This window comes from Scyliorhinus canicula, chromosome 9 (assembly GCF_902713615.1).
Source record: "Scyliorhinus canicula chromosome 9, sScyCan1.1, whole genome shotgun sequence".
Lineage (NCBI taxonomy): Eukaryota > Metazoa > Chordata > Chondrichthyes > Carcharhiniformes > Scyliorhinidae > Scyliorhinus > Scyliorhinus canicula.
In genome coordinates this window covers 63,091,557-63,114,431 of record NC_052154.1, presented here as the reverse complement: position 1 = coordinate 63,114,431, position 22,875 = coordinate 63,091,557, and the positions used below count along the sequence as shown (strand labels likewise).

Genomic DNA, 22,875 nt, shown 5'->3' with positions numbered 1-22,875 from the left:
ATTTGATCCTCTCCTTCCTTATTTCTCTCTTTGTTATCCTCTGTTTGTTTTTGTAGCCTTCCCAATCTTCTGACTTCCCACTACTCTTTGCCACATTATAGGCTCTCTCTTTTGCCTTGATGCATTCCCTGACTTCCTTTGTCAGCCATGGCTGCCTAATCCTCCCTCTGATAACCTTTCTTTTCTTTGGGATGAACCTCTGCACTGTGTCCTCAATTACTCCCAGAAACTCCTGCCATTGCTGTTCTACTGTCTTTCCCACTAGGCTCTGCTTCCAGTCAATTTTCGTCAGTTCCTCCCTCATGCGCCTGTAATTACCTTTATTTAACTGTAAAACCTTTACATCTGATTCTACCTTCTTTCTTTCAAATTGCAGACTGAATTCTACCATATTATGATCACTGCTTCCTAAGTGTTCCCTTACTTTAAGGTCTTTTATCAATTCTGGCTCATTACATAACACTAAGTCCAGAATAGCCTGTTCCCTCGTGGGCTCCATCACAAGCTGTTCCAAAAAGCCATCCTGTAAACATTCAATGAATTCCCTTTCTTTGGGTCCACTGGCAACATTATTTACCCAGTCCACCTGCATATTGAAGTCCCCCATGATCACTGTGACCTTGCCTTTCTGACATGCCCTTTCTATTTCGTGGTGCATTTTGTGCCCCTGGTCCTGACCACTGTCAGGAGGCCTGTACATAACTCCCATTATGGTTTTTTTGCCTTTGTGGTTCCTCAACTCTACCCACACAGACTCCACATCGTCTGACCCTATGTCGTTTAGTGCTATTGATTTAATTTCATTTCTAATTAACAAGGCAACCCCGCCCCCTCTACCCACCTCTCTGTCTTTTCGATAGGTTGTAAATCCCTGGATGTTTAACTGCCAGTCCTGAACCCCCTGCAACCACGTCTCTGTGATGCCTACCACATCATACCTGCCAGTCACAATCTGGGCCACAAGCTCATCTACCTTGTTCCGTACACTGCGGGCATTTAAATATAGCACCTTTAATTCCCTATTGACTGTCCCTTTTTGTTTTCTTAGTGTGGTGGACCTTGGTTTACTGAGCCTTTCCATACACTGTGTCATATTTTGTGAGATGGGGACTATCGTAACCTCTCCTGAGCTCTGTCTTTTCGTGATTTTTTGTAATCCTAAGCAGCTACGCTTCCCACTGATTTCTTCACCTCTTGGTTCCCTGACTTTCCCTTCCCCCCCAATCTCTAATTTAAAGTCCTATTGACCACCCTATTTACTCTTTTCGCCAGAACACTGGTCCCAGCTCGGTTCAGGTGGAGACCATCCCAACGGTATAGGTCCCCCCTGTCCCAAAACTGATGCCAGTGTCCCATGAAAAGGAACCCCTCTTTCCCACACCACTCTTTCAGCCACGTGTTAACTTCCCTTATTCTTGCCTCCCTATGCCAATTTGCACATGGCTCGGGCAGTAATCCGGAGATTATGACCCTTGAGGACCTGTTTTTTAATTTGCATCCTAACTCTTTATAATCTCTAAACAGGTCCTCTTTCCTAGACTTGCCTAAGTTGTTGGTACCGACATGGACCACAACAACTGGATCCTCCCCCTCCCTCTCCAATATACTTTCAAGCCGGTCAGAGATGTCCCGCACCCTAGCACCGGGCAGGCAACATACCATGCGGGACCCTCGATCCTGCTCACAAAGGATACTATCTATCCCTCTGATAATAGAATCCCCTACAACTACAACTTGCCTATTTACTTCCTCCCCTTGAATGGCCTGCTGAACCATGGTGCCTTGGTCAGCTGACTCATCCTTCCTGCAGCCCTGTTCGCCATCCACACAGGGAGCAAGTGCCTCGTACCTGTTGGACAGGGTCAAGGGCTGAGGCTCCTGAGTTCCTGACTGCTGGTTCCCTTTACCTGCCTGACTTGCAGTCACACCCTGCTGTCCCTGGCCACTGGCAGGATTTAAACTATTTACTCTGACAGGTGTGACTGCCTCCTGAAACAAAGTGTCCAGGTAAGCCTCCCCCTCCCGGATGTGCCTCAGTGTGTGAAGCTCAGACTCCAGCTCATCAACTCTGAGCCGGAGTTCTTCGAGCAGCCAACACTTACTGCAGATGTGGTCGCTGCAGCTCGCAATGGGATCTGCCAGCTCCCACATCAAGCAGCTTAAGCACATCACCTGACCAGCCATCTCTAATTAATTAATTTGTTTAATTTAAGTTTACGAGTTTTAAATTTGGGGCAGATTGGTTATCAACCAATCAGATCACAGCTTCCCTCTGACGTCACTTTTGAAATCAGCATGCAGTGGCATCAGTTTAAAAGCTTTTCTCATTTACTAACTATATAGTTGTGGCAGGTTATTTATAACACTGTGATCTATGTAGGTGTTGAGCATTATCTGTAACAATGCTATGATAATTGTGTTGAAAGTTAAGCACAGTAACTGGATTTATAATCAAAAAGAGAGGTTGCTCGCAGGAGACCAGTTTTTATTTGATCTATGCGTGTATGTACATCAGGACGTTGATCAGCAATAGCAAATCACCTCACAATCTATTAATCTGAAACTCATGTTTTGTATATGATGTCAAAAATCAGAGAGCAACAATTAGCAGATCCAATAATTGCCATTCTATTTTCTATAACAGTTCTTTTGAACATTTTAAAAAACATACATATATTTTATAAAGTCACTGTGCAGTTTCCACATAGCACTTATACATGTGTACCTAAAGAGGGGTACATTGGAGTAGGCAGTATGTTGTGCATATCTTTGGGTCCGCGCACAATTTGACAAGCAAGATCTTTTGGTGAGTGTTCCACACCCACTCTGAATCCATTGTAGCGTCCAACAATTTCATTTTGGCTATCATAATGCAGCCAAATTCGAGCTTGATACTTTCATTCCTACTAATGGTGCTTTCTATCCGCAATTTCCCCCAGTATTTTTATGTAGCCGCCTGTGCAGTAAACTCTGCTGCAGTACTCTTAACATGTACCTTTATGTATTCAAGTAACTTCTCGAGTTGTACAAACTAGTTACAAAATAAAGCACAAATTGGAATCTGTCCAAGTATTTAGTATCGATATGGTACAAATTGCAGCATGATCATCCCTGAAGCATCATCAGCCACAAGGGTGAGTGATCGAGGAAACAAATACTTTTTCTGGTGAGATTATGATTAAAGTTTCTCACCAGGATAGTGCAGAGGGAAATTCCACCTATGTTGAAATCATTTCTGCACATATCAATTCCCCCTCTCAGCAAGATCTGTCAGTAGATTGAATGAGTATTTACTGATGTGTCCATGCATGCCTCAATGTGTTTATACCATCAAAAAGTGACTTGGAAACATTCCAACAGTCGAATGTTTTGCAAAAAAAATTTGATGCAAATATATATTGTGCAATATCTTTAGCAATGTACAAATTCTAATTATGAAACATTTGGAAGTATCGGTGTTATTGGTGTGCTGGTGTGTTATATTTTCCTTTTTAATTTTACAAAGGCATCTTGGGCTTCAAGCACTTTGGGATTCTGGTTCACTGAATTACTGGAAAGGAACTATCAATTCCACTCTTGGGTTTTTGAAGGGAGGCCAAACTGCTTCTGGATGACAGGTTTCTTCAATCCTCAAGGATTCCTTACAGCTATGAGACAGGTCAGACAATAACAGATCATTTACATCTAGTTATTCTTAATTACTGGGAGTCAAATGGCACAAACACCATCAGCAGAGGTGAGGGAATATTAGACGAAGCAAGTGTTTATCAAACCTCTCTTTTGCAGCAGGGTGGTGGGATGTGGAGTTTGAACTTCACTACATATATTTGCCCCTGCTGGTGTCTCTGAAGATTTCCCAAAGCACTCTGAAGCAAATCATTTTTTGAAGTGAAATGATTGGCTCATAGAATTATTTTAGCACAGTAGGGGACCATTCATTCCATCTCGCTCTTCCCTGTAGCCCTGCATAGTTTTGCCTTTCAGGTGCTAATGCAATTCCCTTTTGAGAACCATTATTGAATCTGCCTCTATCACCCTTTCAGACAGTGCATTCCAAATCCTAACCACTTACTGTATTATAAGTGGTTTTCCTCGTGTTGCATTTGGTTCTTTTGCCGAACACCTTAAATTAGTGTCCTCTGGTTCTCAATCCTTCCACTAATGGGAACAATTTTTCCCTCTCTACTTTGTCTGGATTCCTTATAATTGTGACCACTTCCATCAAATCTCCTCCCAAACATTCTCTTTTCTAAGGAGAACAATCCTGACTTTTCCAATCTATCCCTGAAACTGAAGTTCCTCACCACTTGAACCATTCTTGTAAATCGTTTGTGGACGTACACTTGAGCCTTTGTATCTTTCCAAAAATGCAGTGCCCAGAATCTGACATGATATTCCAGTCAAGGCCGAACCAGTGATTTAGAAAAATACTTCATAATTTTCTCGCTTTTGTAGTGTATGCTCTATTTATAAAGTCCAGGATATGTATGTCTTTTTAACCACTTTCTCACTGTGCCCTCCTACTTTCAATGATTTCTGCAAGTATATCTCTAGGTCTCTCTGATCCTGCACTCCCCCACTTTAGAATTGTAAACTTTATTTTATACCAAAGAGAAAATGCTGGAAAATCTCAGCAGGTCTGAGAGCATCTGTAGGGAGAGAAAGGAGTTTACGCTTCTAGTCCAGATGACCCTTTGTCAAAGCTATAAGACAGGGAAAGTGGGAAATATTTATACTGTGGAGTGAGAATGAAAGATAAGTCATAGTCACAGAAACCCAGTGTAACGGGGTGCTAATAGCCACATAAACCAAGGGGAAAGACGGCTAATGACAATCCCCAGAGAGACCAAAAGGTGTGAAAGGCCAAACAGCAGAGAAACGAACATCAGAGGGTAAACTGTTACAGATGTAGATGTGGGGGGAGGGGAAGGGGGAAGCAAGGGGGAGAAAGGGTAAGGAAAGGTGGATAAAATGGGTAAAACTTTATTTTATACTGCTTCTCCACATTCTTCTGAACAAAATACATAATTTCACACTTTTTTGCAAAAATGTAACTTGTTATGTGTCCGTCAATTTCCCCACCTTGTGTCCCCTTGAAGTCTATCGGCATCCTCCTCGCAGCTCCAAAATTATGCATTGACCAGGTTCTCAATCGTATTATCAACCGGATACCTGTCATAAGCCCCCTTTTCCTGATTCATCTTTGTGTCTATCTCTCTCATCATCCAGAGCGGTCTGATTTGCTTAACTACCTTTTGCCATTGTGGGAATGGTCCTTGACAGAACCTGAACCATCTTTTGTTTAATGGAAGACCATTGTTCTTTTACAGCTTATCCTACCAACCTTTGATTCCAGTTTACCCAGGCCAGATTCATTCTCACTGCTGAGTTAGAAGTGAAACTGCTTGCAACTAGTACAAGATGTTTCATAATGGATATCCATACTTTACCACTTTCCATCTGGAGAGAGAATCAAAAATAGTCAAAAGAGATATCCATTCGCTGCTTGTGTTCTCAAAATCCAGTTCATCTTCTAAACATAAAATATGCTCATTACAAGTGCACAAGGACACTGTAGTTCAGGGTTTCCCCAACGTTTCCAGCCATGGAACCCTTTTGACCTCCCATGAGTCTGACGGAACGCCTAAAATGAAATGAAATGAAATGAAAATTGCTTATTGTCACAAGTAGGCTTCAATGAAGTTACTGTGAAAAGCCCCTAGTCGCCACATTCCGACGCCTGTTCGGGAGAGGCTGGTACGGGAATTGAACTGTGCTGCTAGCCTGCCTTGGCCTGCTTTAAAAGGCAGCTATTTAGCCCAGTGTGCTAAACCAGCCCCTAAAAAACATTATTATGTTGAAGAGTTTAAGCACAAAAAAATAATTGTTGTTGCGCAATAGCTAGAAACATACAAAAATAAATTTAGGAAATTATTTTCTATTTCTAATATGTGTACATTTATTATAACTTAAAAGTTCTCTTATTCAAAAATACTTAAATCTAACCTTCTTGTCATTTTAAATGGGAGGAGTGATGCTGATCTTTCGCTCACAATTTCCTTTAATATTGGGAGTGCTGCTGGAGAGCTGGATTCTCAAATCTGGCATGCACACACACACACACTCACAACCAAAAGCACGCACACGCTCACTGTCTCTCTCTCTCACATACACACTCCTCTCTCTCCCTCACATACACAAACACACTCCTCCCCTCTCTCGCACATACAAACACATCCACTCCTACATCTGTCTCTTACACACACAAACACACTCACCTCTCTCACACATACACACCTCTCTCACACACACACACGTTCTCACTCATTCCTCTCTCTTACCCCTCTCTGTCCCTCTGACTCCATTTTTCCTCCTGGCTTCTTCCACCCTGCAGGTGCTGCCAGATATGCTGAGTATTTGGGCAGCATGGTAGCATTGTGGTTAGCACAATTGCTTCACAGCTCCAGGGTCCCAGGTTCGATTCCCCGCTGGATCACTGTCTGTGCGGAGTCTGCACGTTCTCCCCATGTGTGCGTGGGTTTCCTCCGGGTGCTCCGATTTCCTCCCACAGTCCAAAGTGCACTGTAAAATCTATGAAAATTTCCAACATTTTCTGACTTTCTTTAGATCCTGCTATATCCGTAAAATGTCAAATCCATTCAATGTGGCTTGAGTTATTAAAAATATCATGGAAACGTTGCAGCCTTTGTCTCCTACTGGTATATGTGAATCAATTTAGATCACAGCAAATTTCTTTGGATGAGGGAATGGATAAAAACATTCCTCTCCCAACTTTTTCCTGAAGTAAGGCATCAAACTGATTGGTTTATTCATGATAGCAAGGCAGCGAAGGGTCGAACTGGAGCCAATCCTTTACATGCTCAAGCTTTTTCAGAGATAACCAAAATAGACTTAACTAACATGCACCTCCAAACTCAACAAACGCAGTTTTAGTCTGCTATAAACACAAATTAATCCCCAGTTAATACCCACCACCTGAATACAACTGAACATCAATTAATACACAATTAACGCTGATGACATTTTCGATTTCATTTTTCAGCCAGTGCCAGCATACTTCTCTTTCCATCTTTGCACTTGCTGTTTTCTTTCCACAGATGCTGCCAGATCTGCTGAGAGCGTCCTATGTTTTTTGTTCCTAAGAATCCGATGTGAAATGAGTGTGGGCTATATTAGTCCAGTTCTCCATAAACATAGGAAGATGCATTAATTATGTGTATAATTCAGAGAGGGTATCTTGTTTACTATTGTAGTAGCAGAGAGTGTACATCTGAGGTAGAAGTTCAGGATACTGATGTGTAAAACTGAGACAGTTTTATTATGCATCTGACTGTATTATGCATGGCCTGCTAACCTTGATCTTATCTGGATTAGATTTTGCATTTTTCCGTGTTGATTTGCTAACCTTGAATTTATCTGGATTAAATTTTGAATTTTTCCATGTTGATGTGCTAACCTTGATCTTATCTGGATTAGATTTTGCATTTTTCAATGCTGACCTCCTTTACTGTGAATGCAAAAACTCACCAAAAAATAAAAAAAGATTTTTTAAAATGTATTCATTCATGGAACGTGGGCGTCGCAGGCTGTGCCAGCATTTATTGCCTATCCTTATTGCCCTTGAGGGAACAATTAAGAGTCAACCGCATTGCTGTGGGTCTGGAGTCACATGTAGGTCAGACCAGGTAAGGATGGCAGACTTCCTTCCCTAAAGGACATCAGTGAACCAGATGGGTTTTTATGATAATCGGCAATGGTTCAATCGTCATCATTAGATTTTGATTCCAGTTTCTTATTGAATTCAAATTTCACAATCTGCAGTGGTGGGATTCGAACCCGGGTCCCCAGAACAATACCCTGGGTTTCTGGTTTACTAGTCCAGTGACAATACCACTACGCCACCCCCTCCCCGCAAAGCTTGACTTCTTGTCAATGTCTCACTTAAAATGCAAAGACCCGAAAATCATCTTTAATGACATTGTTAACGTTTCAAGTCATGTTGAACAGATCCAAGGCTTTGCTTGACATTTTGTAATTAACTTTTAGGAGAGTTCATTAGAACCGTTGAGGAAGTCTAGCGGCAATACCGCTCTGGATTATTGCTGTTTAACGTCAATACACAATTAATCATCTTCTCTGTGCATTGTGTGTTAACATGAGCTTTTATTTTAATAACAGGAGGTTACTCGGCTTCATAAGGGCTGGGCTCTAGATAGTGTGGTGCTTCACAATGATATCACTCGATCATCAAAGGAAGATGTTATGCAGCCTCCTTCTGAGGGAGTCTATGTCTATGGTCTGTACCTAGAAGGTGCTGGCTGGGACCGACGTAACAACAGACTGACAGAATCAAAACCAAAAGTGCTGTATGAAATTCTGCCTGTTATTCATATATCTGCGATTAACCACCACAGTAAGTCAGAAAAACTGTTCTTACTTAGCACTGCATTGAAATATATTGCACTTATGATTTGTCTCATAGCACTGACAATTGGATTTTAACAGAATCAATTCAATGCGCGCAGCGCCTATGCCATTTAAATTCGGAACTCCGGGTACTCTTGTCAGGGATTTCTGGTTCCTTCACAGAATATGCTTTTGAAATCTCCACAGATGGAATTAATCTGTAATTGATGGGAACTTTCACTTTTATGCTTTTAAAACCCCTTGAAAATGTAAAGCCTTGCTGAATGGGTTGTATCTGAGTTTTTAACAAGTTTCTCTGGTTTAACTGCCATGTGCAAATACCAGAAACTTGTGTCAGTTCCACAGTTGTAAGGGCAGTGAAATTGGCAGTTGCATCACCATCACAACTGCAAAATCCAGGCCCACATATTCCACAATCTCAAAATGCCATCATTATGAAATAAACTCATGCAGAAGGGTCATTCAAAAATAATGGAATCTTCACTAAAGGAGAGAATAGGAGAACATCTAGAAATGAAAAATGTAACAATGAATAGTCAGACTAGATTTCAAAATCTTGCTTGACCAACCTTACTGAATATTTGAGGAAGTAACAGAGAGATTGGACAAAAGTAATGCAGTGGATGTATTTATCTGGTGCCCCTTAACAACCTAATAATAATGTCAGAGAATGTGGAGTCAGAGAGGCAGAGCTAGCTTTAAAACAGGAAGCAGAGATTGAGAATAAAGGGAGGACGTTCAGAGTGGCAGAAGGTGTGAAGTGATACACCTCAAAGGTCTGTACTGGGGCTACTGCTGTTCATAATGTGTACATTAAGGATTTGGACTTTAGAATCAAAAACCTAATTTTTAAATTCAGATGATGGCAAATTTTGGAGATGGGGGAATATTCAAGACTGCAACAAAATACGTGGACAAATAATTGGCAAATGTAGTTTAACACAGATAAATGTGTGGTAGTATGTTTTGGGAGGAAGAATAGGGAGATCCCATATTACTGGGGAGATTCAAGTCTAGTTGGGGTAGAGGATCAAAGGGATCTTGAAATACAAATAGATCAATCACTAAAGGTTGTGCCACAGGTTAGCAAGGCCATTAAAAAAACTCAAGGTTTATTTTTTACAGGATGGAATTGAAAAGTGGGGAAGTAATGTTAAACATGTCTCAAAACTTGGCTAGACCACATTTGAGTATTGAGCGCAGTCTTGGTTGTTATATTATTAAAAGGACATAAAGGCACTGGAGAGGGTGCAGAGAAGACTTCCAAGGTTGATACCAGAAAAGTATGTGAATACATATTGGGAAAGGATTAACAGACTGGGTCTTTCCACTTGAAAAAGGACTTAGAAGTAACCTTCTAAAGGTCTTTAAAATTATGAAAGGTTTGGATGCAGTGACCCAGAGAGACTGTTTCCTCGGGTGAGGAAGAGATCATCGATATAAGATCGTCAGCAACATCAGAAGAAACCTCTTTACCCAAAGAGTGGGGTGATTGATTGTGGAACTTATTCTACAAGGAGTGGTTGAAGCAATAGTGTAGATACATCTGTGGGGAAACTAAGCAAGCATATGAGGGAGAAAGTGAGTAGATGGTTATGAAAATAGATTTAGTTATGAAAAGATAGGAGAATCTCACGTGGAGCATAAACTGGCTGGGCCGAGAAACCTGTTGCTGTAAGTCTTATATAAGTTTTGATGCATGCGTGAAACATATAATTTACCACAATGTTGAATGTGTCTATAATTGGTTGAATCACTGGCATATCTGTGATAAATAAAGGAAAATAAAGCAAGGTAAGAAACCAAGTGCAAGAACAAATAACCAACTCAAAAATGAACCAATGGATTGCATCTCAGTCGTACTTCCATCAGATTTACTGAAGTCAGGGGAAGGTATATTACATTTCCAGCCATTAATTAATGCCCAAAACATTATAGGGGAATCAGGCCTGTTTTCTGAAAGGTTGGAACATCTGGAAAGTTAGTGCAGAATGGAGAGCACCCTCCTGAAAAATAATTTGATGCTCTCATTGACTCCATCTGAGATTTCTTTCCCTGACCTGTTTTTCCCTCTAACTCTATTCATGTAGCTCTCATTTCCAGGAGAAGGCGATGGAAAATTCCCAGTGAACCTCTAGGGTCTTGCTTTAATAGCCATTCTTCAAGATTGAGCCTAGACAGTGGTAATCGGCTATTTGACACTGGTGTCCCAGAAAATCCCAGCATCCACATCGGTACTCCCCACAAGGATTACTGCCTGGAGTGAGAACCTTAGTCAGTGTTTTGCTATGATTCTGTTAAGGACCAGGAATTTGTGTTTACAGTAGACAAAGTTTGAAATCCCAGATTCCCATGAGGCGAGTAAAGGATTCCACAGTTCTAAACAAACAAAATCTTTAATATTGCTCAAAGGAAAGACAGCAGTGGAGAGGCAGAACTGAATTCCTTTATTTTCTCGACATCTGTCTGCAAGCACAAGTGTTTTCATTTTTGAAATAGACTGTGGCGTGTTTCCCCAAATCCTTTATTTGTGAGGTCAATTTTTTAACATGACCTGCAGCAAACTCCCTTTAGGATTATATTTGAATGTGTTGTTTATTCCCACATTCAAACCTGGGGAATATTCAGAACTTCATTTACACACACAAGCGCGCAATAAGATAGGAAAGAGGAGTTTGTAGAACTATGACTAACGTAAACGAAAAAGCAGCACTGATGTGGGTTTCAGTATTGCAAAAGTCCAAAAATCAGAGTCCAACGAGGGTTCCTTCACGGAGGGGCTACAATTCAGGCAGGTTCAGCTAGCTGATGCAGGATTTATTTATTTTTATTAAAATTTTCCAATTAAGGGGCAATTTAGTGTGGCAATCCATCTACCCTGCATGTCTTTGGGTTGAGGGGATGAGACCTACGCCTTCACGGGGAGAATGTGCAAACACCACACGGCTAGTGACACAGGGCCAGGTTCAAATCCAGGTCCTCAGCACCATGAGGCAGCAAGGCCTATCACTGCACCATCCATGCCGCTCTTAGCTAATGCAGGATTTGCAAAATTCCTTCAAAGTTGATGGTGACGCATCAAGGTGAGGTTGCTATACAGAAAAGTGGTCTGCTTGGTAAACAATGGAATTAATCTTCCAGACTGGGTCCAAGGAGGCTTAGACCAGAAGCATGCTGTTGGTCAACCTGGATTCCTGCTTTGATGTTTGCACATCCATATCCCTCTCTACGTTATTGTTCTTAAGGGTTCTGCCATTTACAGTATAATTCATACATAGTTGTTCAAATTTCTGAGACACCTTACACTTCCTTGGTAATCTGGGATAGTCTAGACACTTTCCAGGACTGAACCTGGCCCATTCATGAGTTTGCATGATATACAGTGAAAAATGATCTAAGCAGCCACTAATCCACAGGTGAACTTCGATGTGCCTTATTTCAGCATCAACTTGCATGATTAATTAACTGCTCCATGGAGCATTCTCCTTAGTAACACCTCTACTGTCAAAGTTCACTTATCAATCAATCAGCACTCTTTACTTGTATCTATTGTTGTTCTCTTTAGAATTGCTATTTTTGCAAAGCTCTGCTGAGTGCAAGATGAAAAGTTTTGACAGCACGTCTCTTTTTTTAAGCAATATTGAAGTTCTGTACTACCAAATGACTACTGAAATGAACTTTAATATATCAAGTCAGAAAAGTAAAACAATTTACAATATCTATCTAAACTCTAACATTCAAAATTAACATGAGGTAAATATGAATCAGCAGGCAAACTGTGATTGAACACACCACACTATACAAAATGGTAGATGTGACCAAGCCAAATCGTATGGATTTCTCACGGTAGCATGGTGGTTAGCATCAATGCTTCACAGCTCCAGGGTCCCAGGTTCGATTCCCGGCTGGGTCACTGTCTGTGTGGAGTCTGCACGTCCTCCCTGTGTGTGCGTGGGTTTCCTCCGGGTGCTCCGGTTTCCTCCCACAGTCCAAAGATGTGCGGGTTAGGTGGATTGGCCATGCTAAATTGCCCGTAGTGTAAGGTTAATGGGGGGATTGTTGGGTTACGGGTATACGGGTTACGTGGGTTTAAAGTAGGGTGATCATTGTTCGGCACAACATTGAGGGCCGAAGGGCCTGTTCTGTGCTGTACTGTTCTATGTTCTATGTTCTAACCCACCCAGTGACCGTCAGTAACGGCTAGGAGTCACAATGGGGTGGATTCTCTGCCACCTGCTACTGGTAGCAGAGTTCACAGTCCGGCAGAGAATAGAGCGTTGGGCTGTAAACGGGATTGGCACCGATTGCCGGTCCTGTTCCAATGCCCAGGTCCTTTGCCGGCGCCGACAATGACCTAGGGACCCCATGCCACTGGGAAGTTGCAAATGAGTCATTTGTATCTGATTAATTGGCTGGAGGTTCGATTCTCAACGCCCCAGTGATGCTCCAGGCCTCTCGGACAGGATTCACGCAGGCGTAGATTGATGCTGGTATTTTCAAACATGGTCCTGATGTGGTGGACCTTATTGGTGTAAAGGTGGTCAGTGCATTGTGGAAGTCACGCCCCCAAAGTCCAACAGAAGGCCCCCCTACCTCAAAAGGCAAATTCTGCACCCCCCTGCCTGTCTCCCCATCAGAACCCCCAAGAGATCCCCCATCAGATTCCCATTCGAGACTCCCAACAAACATCCCCAACAGAGACCCTCCATCAGACAGCTAAGTGTTTCTTGCTGTTAAAGAGAGGAAATCAAAGCACCTAACTGCTTTTCTTGTGGTGAGGGGCTGTCAATCATAGCAAGTGTTTATAAACATTATGGTTAGCATCAAAGCAGGGTAATGGAGATGCATTCAAGTGTGAAGGGAAACATCAATAAACAATCCACCAGGTAGCTGTCTCTGGAGTAATAAAACTGTCAATTACTAGCGACTGCAATGTATTCCTATGTGAAATTGAATGGAATACCTACATTTCAAAGTCTGTCAAGGAATTTCATGCCCATTAAAGTGTACTGGGCTTTCCAGGAAGCCTCTGACACTTGTAACACCTGCTGCTTTAAAAACATTTGTCTGAGGCAACAGATGTTAGGAAAGGGTAAGTGAAAATGCAGTAATTTTCACCCTACTGCCTCTTTCAGGCAGGGGTCTCTGATGGAGGAGGGGCAAGAGGTCAGGGGCAAGAGGTCAGGGGCCTCACGGTAGCATGGTGGTTAGCATCAATGCTTCACAGCTCCAGGGTCCCAGGTTCGATTCCTGGCTGGGTCACTGTCTGTGTGGAGTCTGCACGTCCTCCCCGTGTGTGCGTGGGTTTCCTCCGGGTGCTCCGGTTTCCTCCCACAGTCCAAAGATGTGCGGGTTAGGTGGATTGGCCATGCTAAATTGCCCGTAGTGTAAGGTTAATGGGGGGATTGTTGGGTTACGGGTATACGGGTTACATGGGTTGAAGTAGGGTGATCATTGCTCGGCACAACATCGAGGGCCGAAGGGCCTGTTCTGTGCTGTACTGTTCTATATCTATGATGGGGGTGTCTAATGGGAGGGCTGGGAGCCATCTGTTGGGGTCACCGTTGGTGATGTCTCTGTTGGGAAGGTCTCGGTTGGGGGGCGGTCAGGTCGCCCTCATGCGTGTGTGTTGAAGGGGAGGTAGTGACCCGGAGGGGGGAGAGGATGCTCTTACTTGTCAGCCGTGGGTGGGTGGGGGGGGGGGGGGGGGGGTGTTGGTGCAGGATTTGCATTGTGGGAGAGAGGGGTGCCAGCTGCCGTACTTCCGTATGGGTGGCCCGGTACGGATTCCAACAGAATTCTGCAAGCTCCACTCACATTTTCATAGAAAAGGAGGGGTATTTCTCCTGGGCACCAATCCTAGAGTCAGGGGCAATTCTACTCCAGAAGCACATAGTCTCCAGAATGGAGAATTCAGCCCACTATCTAATTAAAACACTGTCTTACTTCAGAGGGATTTCAACTCACTTTCAAATACCTAGCCTCTGAATTGCCTCAAGAGTGGCTCCAATTTGGATTGACTCAATGACTGCTCACTCCCCATGGTTCAACCTCTCTTCCTGAAACTACGTTCCACAGAATTCACAAAGCTACACACCCGCCTCTAATTATCAGTACAGTTCCAGCCCTTTCGCAAACTACTAGCTTCATCTTGGGGTTCTCTGAATTCTCAGCTGCATTGAGCCCTGAATGGCTTCCAATAATTTGCTCAACTCTAACTGCCTCGAGCCAGCCAACAGTTCCCATGGTTTCTCTGTAAACTGCAAACCACACCATGTCCAAATTGCAATCAGCACTTTTCCCTGGAAAAACACAGATAAATTGAAACTGGAGAACCTTCTTAAGCTCCACCCATATCCATGAGACAGTAACCTCTCAGGATTCACTGAACGCTTTTAACAAATTTAACTCTTAACTCCCAAAACAAAACATTTCACTGGACTGCACTTCTTTGCAAACAGCGTAGACATCATGGCCAGGATTTTCTGCATGCCCCCTCCTCCCCCATAGTGTGTTTCTTGCTAATTTGTATGCTTCTTCTTTGAATTTAATACTATCTCTAATTTCCCCTGTAGCCATGGTTTCCTTTCTGCTCCAGAGGATCTGTGCAGACATGATGGGCCAAATAGCCTTCTTCTGCACTGTAGGAATTCTATGGTTCTAATGTCCAATGTAATATTACAGTATATTGAAATATGCAACAATATGTTCATGTGTGGAACATGTAATTTAACATCATGTTGATTATGGCCGGAATTCTCCGGCCATTGGGATTCTCTGTTCCCGCCGGCAGTACACCGCGACCTGCGGGTTTCCCGGCGGTGTGGGGTGGCAACATTGGGCAGCGGGAGTAGAGAATTCCCGCTGCCAATGAACGGTGTGCCACTGAGAAACGCACGGCTGGGGAACCGGAGAATCAAGCCCTATGTTTGTGATATTTGGTTGAATCACTGGAATACCTATCAGAACTAAAAAAAAACAAGAAAGAAACCATGTCCAAGGATAGATAAAAACAGAAAATATTGGACAATCTCAGCAGGTCTTGCCAGAAAACAATCCTGTTTGACTACACCGGATATTGCATCATCGTAGCTAATGTTACCCACCGTGTTATCGTGGAACGAGACGATCACACTGAGCAGCTGAGGCCAGCAAATTTTCACCACCAGTTTAAGTAGACCGCCTCTGTTCACATTAATGCCTTGGTGAGATCAGTGAAATGGTTATACTCTACAGTTTTTTTTGGCTTGATCCAATCCTTTGTATTTCTTGGATTTAACTGCATGACACTTGGTAACTTCTGTGGTTTGGTTTTGTCTTTCTTATAGGTTCTAAAGAAACCTGGTTGTATTCCTGTCCCATTTATAAAAAGCCTGTGAGAACAGATCTGAATTATATTGCCGCTGTTGACTTGAGAACAAACCGATCTCCTGATCATTGGGTATTGAGGGGTGTTGCATTGCTCTGCGATGTTAAGTAATATATACAGATGAATTTGATGTACTATATTGTACGATGTAATATCGAGAATGGACTGATTGCAGCACAAATGGTAGAGGATTATGTTGACCCAAAATTATCACTGCTATGTAACAACTATACTCTAATTGACTTATTGCAATGTTTTGTTTTATCCTGTATTATGATATGATTAGTTTAGCATCAGATGAAAGCTTTTGGTAAACACTCAGAAATATATCCTGTTTTGCCTGCTTTAAGGAATTATTCATAATTGTCACACAAAGCCTGGTCAAGTAATATTCAACAATTGGCATTTCATTCCCGCCACACAAGTGCCAGGCAATGACCATCTCCTACAAGAGAGGATCTAACCACCGCCCCTTGACATTTAATGGCGTTACCATTGCTGAATCCCCCACAGTCAACATCCTGGGGGTTACCATTGATCAGAAACTGAACTGGACTAACCACAGTAATACTGTGGCTACCATGACAGGTCAAAGGCTAGGAATCCTATGGTGAGTAACTCACCTCTTGACCCCCCCAGAACTTGTCCACCACCTACAAGGCACAAGTCAGGAGTGCACTTACCTGGATGAGTGCAGCTCCAACAACACTCAAGAGCTCGACAACATCCAGGACAAATAAGCCCGCTTGATTGCTCGCCCTTCCCCAAACATTCAAACCTCCCACCACCGACGAACAGTGGCAGCCATGTGTACCATCTACAAGATGCACTGCAGTAGCTCACCAAGGTTCCTTACACAACTCCTTCCAAACCCATGACCACTATCATCTAGAAGAACAAGAGCAGCAGATACCTATGAATTCCACAATTTGGAGGTTCCCCTCCAAGTCACTCACCACCCTGACTTGGAAACATATCGGCATTCCTTCACTGTCGTTGGGACAACATCCTGGAACTCCCTCCCTTACAGCACAGTGGGTGTACCTGCACCTCAAGCACTGCAGCAGTTCAAGAAGGCAACTCACCACCACCTTCTGATGGACAATGAATGCTGGCCTAACCAGCGACGCTCACATCCCGTAAATGAATTTAAAGCTAATTATGCATTTTGCAGCACAGATATGGTTCCACACAATCGAGGTCCTATGTGCCTTAAGTTACTCATCAAGTGAAATTTATTTATAGTAACAATCAAAAGTAGTAAATGAGCCTTGGGCTGAATTTTTGCAGCGTCAGGACAACTCAGGAGAGCTGTGCAGATGGAGTATGGAACCCAGATGTGGATGATGTGCTTTAATTTCATTAGAAAAAATACAATCATCTGTTTCTGCAGTTTCATTTGACATTTTGACATGTCCCCAAGGGCTGTTATTACGGATGAGCTTGATGTGAATGAATCCACAGAATGCATAAAATGCTTGGCTGAATTTCAAATGGTCCAAAACCACTTATCTCAACAGGGGTTTGAGTTCACATTTTAATTGATAATTTTAAGAGGCTACTAAAGGATTATCTGTCTTTGATGTGGTTATTGAATAGAACCCTTTTTCCTTTTATAACAGATTGACCAGTTGAGGTGCTTTTATTACAGATTGACCAGTTGAGGTGATTTAAAGTCTTTGGGTTGCATGAATGAAACGTTTTCTCCCCCCTGTATCCAGTGTGCATGTGTGAGAGCACCATTGTTGTTAAACTCGGAAGTCGTGGATTAGTGGTATTGTCACTGGACTGGTGATCAAGAGCCCCAGGGTAATACTCTGGGACTCAGGTTTAAATCCTGCCATAGCAGATGGTGGAAATTGAATCTGGGAAATATCTGGAATTAAAAGTATAATGATGACCACAAAACCATTGTCAATTGTCGTTAAAAAAAACCTTGTGAACTAATCCTCACATGGTCTGTCCTACATGTGACTACAGATCTACAGCAATGTGGTTGATTTTGAAGTGCCTTCTGAAATGGCCTAGCAAGCCACTTGGTTGTATCAAACTGCTACAAAGTCAATAAAAAAGAAACCGGACGGACCACCCAGTAGCTACCGAGGCCCTGGAAACTATAATGGCAAATCCAGCCCAGTTGATCCTGCAAATTCCTCCTTACTAATACCTGGGGGCTTGTGCCAAAATTAGCACAGATTAGTCAAGCAATGGCTTGAATTAGCCATACTCACGGAATCATACCCTGCAGATAATGTCCCAGACACCAATATCACCATTCCTGGGCATGTCCTGTTCCACCGGCAGGACAGACCCAGCAGAGGTATACAGTCAGGAGGGAGTTTCCCTGGGAATCCTCAACATCGGCTCTGGACCCCATGAAGTCTCATAGCTTCATGTCAAATATGGACAAGGAAACCTCCTGCTGATCATCATGTAACATCTACCCTCAGGTAATAAATCAATACTCCTCCATGAGCACTACCTGGAGCAAGCACTGAGAGTGGCAAGGGCACAGAATATTCTCTGGATGGGGAACTTACATTTCCATCACCAAGAGTGGCTCGGTAGCATCACCAGTGACTAGACAAGTCTTAAAGGGCATAGCTGCTATACTGGGTCGGCGACCAGTGGTGAGGGAACCAACAAGAAGGAAAAACATACTAGACCTCAACCTCACTAACCTGCCTGCCACATTTGCAAAGGTCCATGTCAGTTCGGTAGAAGTGACCACTGCACAGTCCTTGTGGAGATGAACTCTCGTCTTCACCTTTGAGGATACCCCCCATCATGTTGTGTGGCACTGCAACAGTGCTAAACGGGATAGATTCAGAGCAGATCTAGCAACTCAAGATTGGGCATCCTTGAGGAATTGTGGACCACCTGCAGCAGCAGAATTGTACTCAGCAATAATCTGTAAACTCATGGCCCGACATATCCCCCACTCTACCATTACCACCAAGCAAGGGGATCAGCCGTGGTTCAATGAAGAGTGCAGGAGAGCATGCCAGGAGCACCACCAGGTATACCGAAATATGAGGTATGAACCTGGTGAATTGACAACACAGGACCACTTGCATGCTGAACATATTTTTAAAAATAAATTTAGTGCACCCAATTCATTTTTTCCAATTAAGGGGCAATTTAGCGTAGCCAATCCACCTAGCTTGCACGTCTTTGGTTGTGGGGGTGAAACCCACGCAAACACAGGGAGAATGTGCAAAGTTCACAACGGACAGTGACCCAGAGCCGAGATCGAACCTGGGACCTTGGCGCCGTGAGGCTGCAGGGCTAACCCACTGCACCAACGTGCTGCCCTCTCAAGCGATAGAGCTAAGTGACCCCAGTACCAATGGATCAGATCTAAGCTCTGCATGGCAGCAAGGTGGCTCGGTAGTTAGCACTGCTGCCTCAATTGCGCCGAGGACCCGGGTACGATCCTGTCCCCGAGTCACTGTCCATGTGGAGTTTGAACATTCTCTCTGTGACTGGGTGGGCCTCACCCCCAGAACCCTAAGATGTGCAGGGTACGTGGATTGGCCACACTAAATTGCCCCTCAATTGGAATTTTAAAAAAAAATCTGAGCTCTGCAGTCCTGCCAGATCCAGTCATGAATGGTGGTGGACAATTAAATGACTCACTGGAGGAGGCTCCACAAACATCCCCATCCTCAATGTTGAGAAGCTCAGCACATCAGCTCAAAAGACAAGGCTGGAGCATTGGCAATAATCTTCAGCCAGAAGTGCTGAGTGGATGGTCCACCTCGGTCTCCTCCAGAGGTCCCCAGCATCACAGACGACAATCTTCAGCCAATTTGATTCACTTCATGTGATATCAAGAAGCGGCTGAAAGCACTGGATACTGCAACGGCTATGGGCCCTGACAACATTCCGGCAATAGTACTGAAGACTTGAGCTCCAGAACTGGTCATGCCCCTAGCCAAGTTATTCCAATACAGCTACAACACTGGCATCTATCCGGCAATGTGGAAAATTAAGGGAAGGCACTGGTGAAGTGTTATTGTCGCTGGACTTGTAATCCAGGGTCATGCTATGGGGACCCAGGTTTGAATCTCACCACGGCAGATGGTGAAATCTGAATTCAATAAAATGCTGGAAATAGAATAATGACCATGAAACCATTGTTGATTGTTGCAAAATCCCATCTGGTTCACTAATATCCTTTGGGGAAGGAAATCTGCCATCCTTACCTGGCCTGGCCTACATGGGATACCAGACCCACAGCAATGTGGTTGAATCTTAAATGCCCTCAGGGATGGGCAACAAATGCCGGCCCAGCCAGCGATGCCCACATCCCATGAACAATTAATTTAAAAATTGCTCAATTATGTCCGGTGTACAAAAAGCTTGACAAATCCAACCCAACCAATTACCACCCTATCAGTCTACTTTCAATCATCAATAGAAGGGTGGGAATGGTCATCAACAGTGCTATCAAGTGGCACTTACTTAGTAATAACCTCCTCACTGACACTCAGTTTGGGTTCCGCCAGGGTCACTTAGCTCCTGACCTCATTACAACCCTGGTTCAAACGTGGACAAAAGAATTGAACTCCAAAGGTGAGGTGAGAGTGACTGCCCTTGGCATCAAGGAGCCCAACAAAACTAGAGTCAATGGAAATCAGGGGGTAAATTCTCCGCTGGTTGGAGTCATACTTAGGACAAAAGAAGATGGTTGTGGTTGATGGCGGTCAGTCATCTCGATCCCGAGTTGAGTCCTGGCCCAACCAACTTCAGCTGCTTCATCAATGACAGTCCTCCAAAATAAGGTCATCATCAAACTGATGATTGCACAATATTCAGCATCATTCGTGACTCCTCAGTCACTGAAGCAGTCCACATGCAAATGCAGCAAGATCTGAACAATAGCCAGGCTTTGGCTGACAAGTGGCAAGTTACGTTTGCCAGCCAATAACCATCTCCAATAAGAGAGAATCAAACCATCGCCCTTTGACATTACCATCACTGAATTCCGCATTAACAACATCCTGGGGGTTACTGTTGGCCAAAAAACTGACCTGGATTAGCCATATAAATACTGTGGCTACCAGGGCTGGTCAAAAGTCTAGGAGTCCTGCAGGCGTAACCCATCTCCTGTCTCCCCAAAACCTGTCCACCACCTACAAGGCACAAGTCAGAAGTGTGATGAATGACTGCAGCTCCAACAATGCACGAGAAGCTCAACATTGTCCAGGACAAAGCAGCCTGCTTGATTGGCACCCTTCCACAAACATTCACTTCCCCCCGCAAAAGACACACAGTATCAGCATTGTGTACCATCTACAAGCTGCAATGCAGGAATTCATTTAAGGGCAGCACGGTAGCATTGTGGATAGCACAATTGCTTCACAGCTCCAGGGTCCCAGGTTCGATTTCGGCTTGGGTCACTGTCTGTGTGGAGTCTGCACATCCTCCCAGTGTGTGCGCGGGTTTCCTCCGGGTACTCCGGTTTCCTCCCACAGTCCAAAGATGTGCAGGTTGGGTGGATTGGCCATGATAAATTGCCCTTAGTGTCCAAAATTCTATGATTAACCTAGGACAAAAGTTCGGCACAACATCGTGGGCCGAAGCGCCTGTTCTGTGCTGTATTTCTCTCACCAAGGCTCCTTCAGCAGCACCTTCCAAGCCCATGACCACTACCATCTTGAATGACAATAGCAACAGATTCATGGGAACATCAGCAGCTGGAGGTTCCACTCCAAGTCACTCACTATCCCTGATTGGAAATATATTGCCGTTCCTTCACTGTCGCTGGGTCAAAATCCTGGATGTCAGGGCAGCACGGTAGCTCAGTGGATAGCACTGCTGCCTCATGGCGCCGAGGTCCCAGGTTCGATCCCAGCTCTGGGTCACTGTCCGTGTGGAGTTTGCACATTCTCCCCGTGTTTGCGTGGGTTTCGCCCCCACAACCCAAAGATGTGCAGAGTAGGTGGATTGGCCACACTAAATTGCCCCTTAATTGGAAAAAAATTAATCGGGCACTCTAAATTTAAAATAAATATATAAATAAATAAATCCTGGAAGTCCCTCTTTAATAGCACAGTGGGTATACCTCCACCACATGGACTGCAGTCGTTCAAGAAGACACCAGCACCTTCTCAGCGGCAATTAGGGATGGGCAAAAAATGCTGGCTTAGCCAGCAAAGCCTATATCCTGTAAAAATTAATTTTAAAGTTTATTTTTTCATCTGCACATGGCTCCCATGCCTGCCTGCATCGCACCGTCCATCACCTCCCTCAGCCCGATCCAGGCACCCAGTCCCTGCACCCTCTCCTCATTCACCCTAGGGAACTCCAACCCAGCCAGAAACTGACTCATCCCCTCCTCCCCAGGCGGGGGCTCCAACTCGTACAGCCTCCTGTAGAAGGTCTCAAATACTCCATTCACCCTCTCTGGGTCCGTCATCACCTTACCCTCCTTGTCTCACACCTACCAATCTACCTCACCGCTGCCTGTTTTAATGGCCAGCATACTACTCACCTTTTCCCCATATACTGCCCATCTGGGCCACCGCAACTGTCCTGCCGCCTTCCCCCTGGACACTAACCTGAATTCCATCTAGAGCTTGTGCCTTTCCTCTTGTGCCATCGAGTACTTCCAATCCACCCCTCAGAATCTCATCCACCAGCCATGTCCTCATCTCTTTTCCACCCTCTCCCCATGCGCCCAGATAAATTCACCCCTACCGCAAATGCCTCACACTGCGTGGCGGCCGTGACCTCCCCAGTATCATTCAGCTCCACATATCCCTGAATGGCGGCCTCACCTGCTCACATACCCCCTCATTCTCCAACAGCCCCATATCTTTTTTAAAATAAATTTAGAGTACCCAAATCAATTTTTCCAATTAAGGGGCAATTTATCAAGGCCAATCCACCTACCCTGCACATCTTTGGGTTGTTGGGGTGAAACCCACGCAAACACGGGGAGAATGTGCAAACTCCATACAGACAGTGACCCAGAGCCAGGATCGAACCTGGGACCTCGGCGCTGTGAGGCAGCAGTGCTACCCACTGCACCACGTGTTGCCCTCCACTCC

The 22,875-nt window shown here is 44.0% G+C and overlaps 1 protein-coding gene across 1 annotated transcript in view; it reads left to right on the top strand.

Moving 5' to 3' along the window:
- The window catches only part of LOC119971355 (dynein heavy chain 5, axonemal-like), a 461,705-nt gene extending 445,392 nt beyond the window's left edge, over window positions 1-16,313 (top strand). Inside the window, exons 78-80 of the mRNA XM_038806777.1 lie at window positions 3,506-3,658; window positions 8,200-8,434; window positions 15,777-16,313. Coding sequence (XP_038662705.1) covers window positions 3,506-3,658; window positions 8,200-8,434; window positions 15,777-15,928 — 540 coding nt within the window. The 3' untranslated portion in view covers window positions 15,929-16,313. The remainder of the gene's footprint in view (window positions 1-3,505; window positions 3,659-8,199; window positions 8,435-15,776) is intronic.
- The last annotated feature ends 6,562 nt before the right edge of the window (window positions 16,314-22,875 follow it).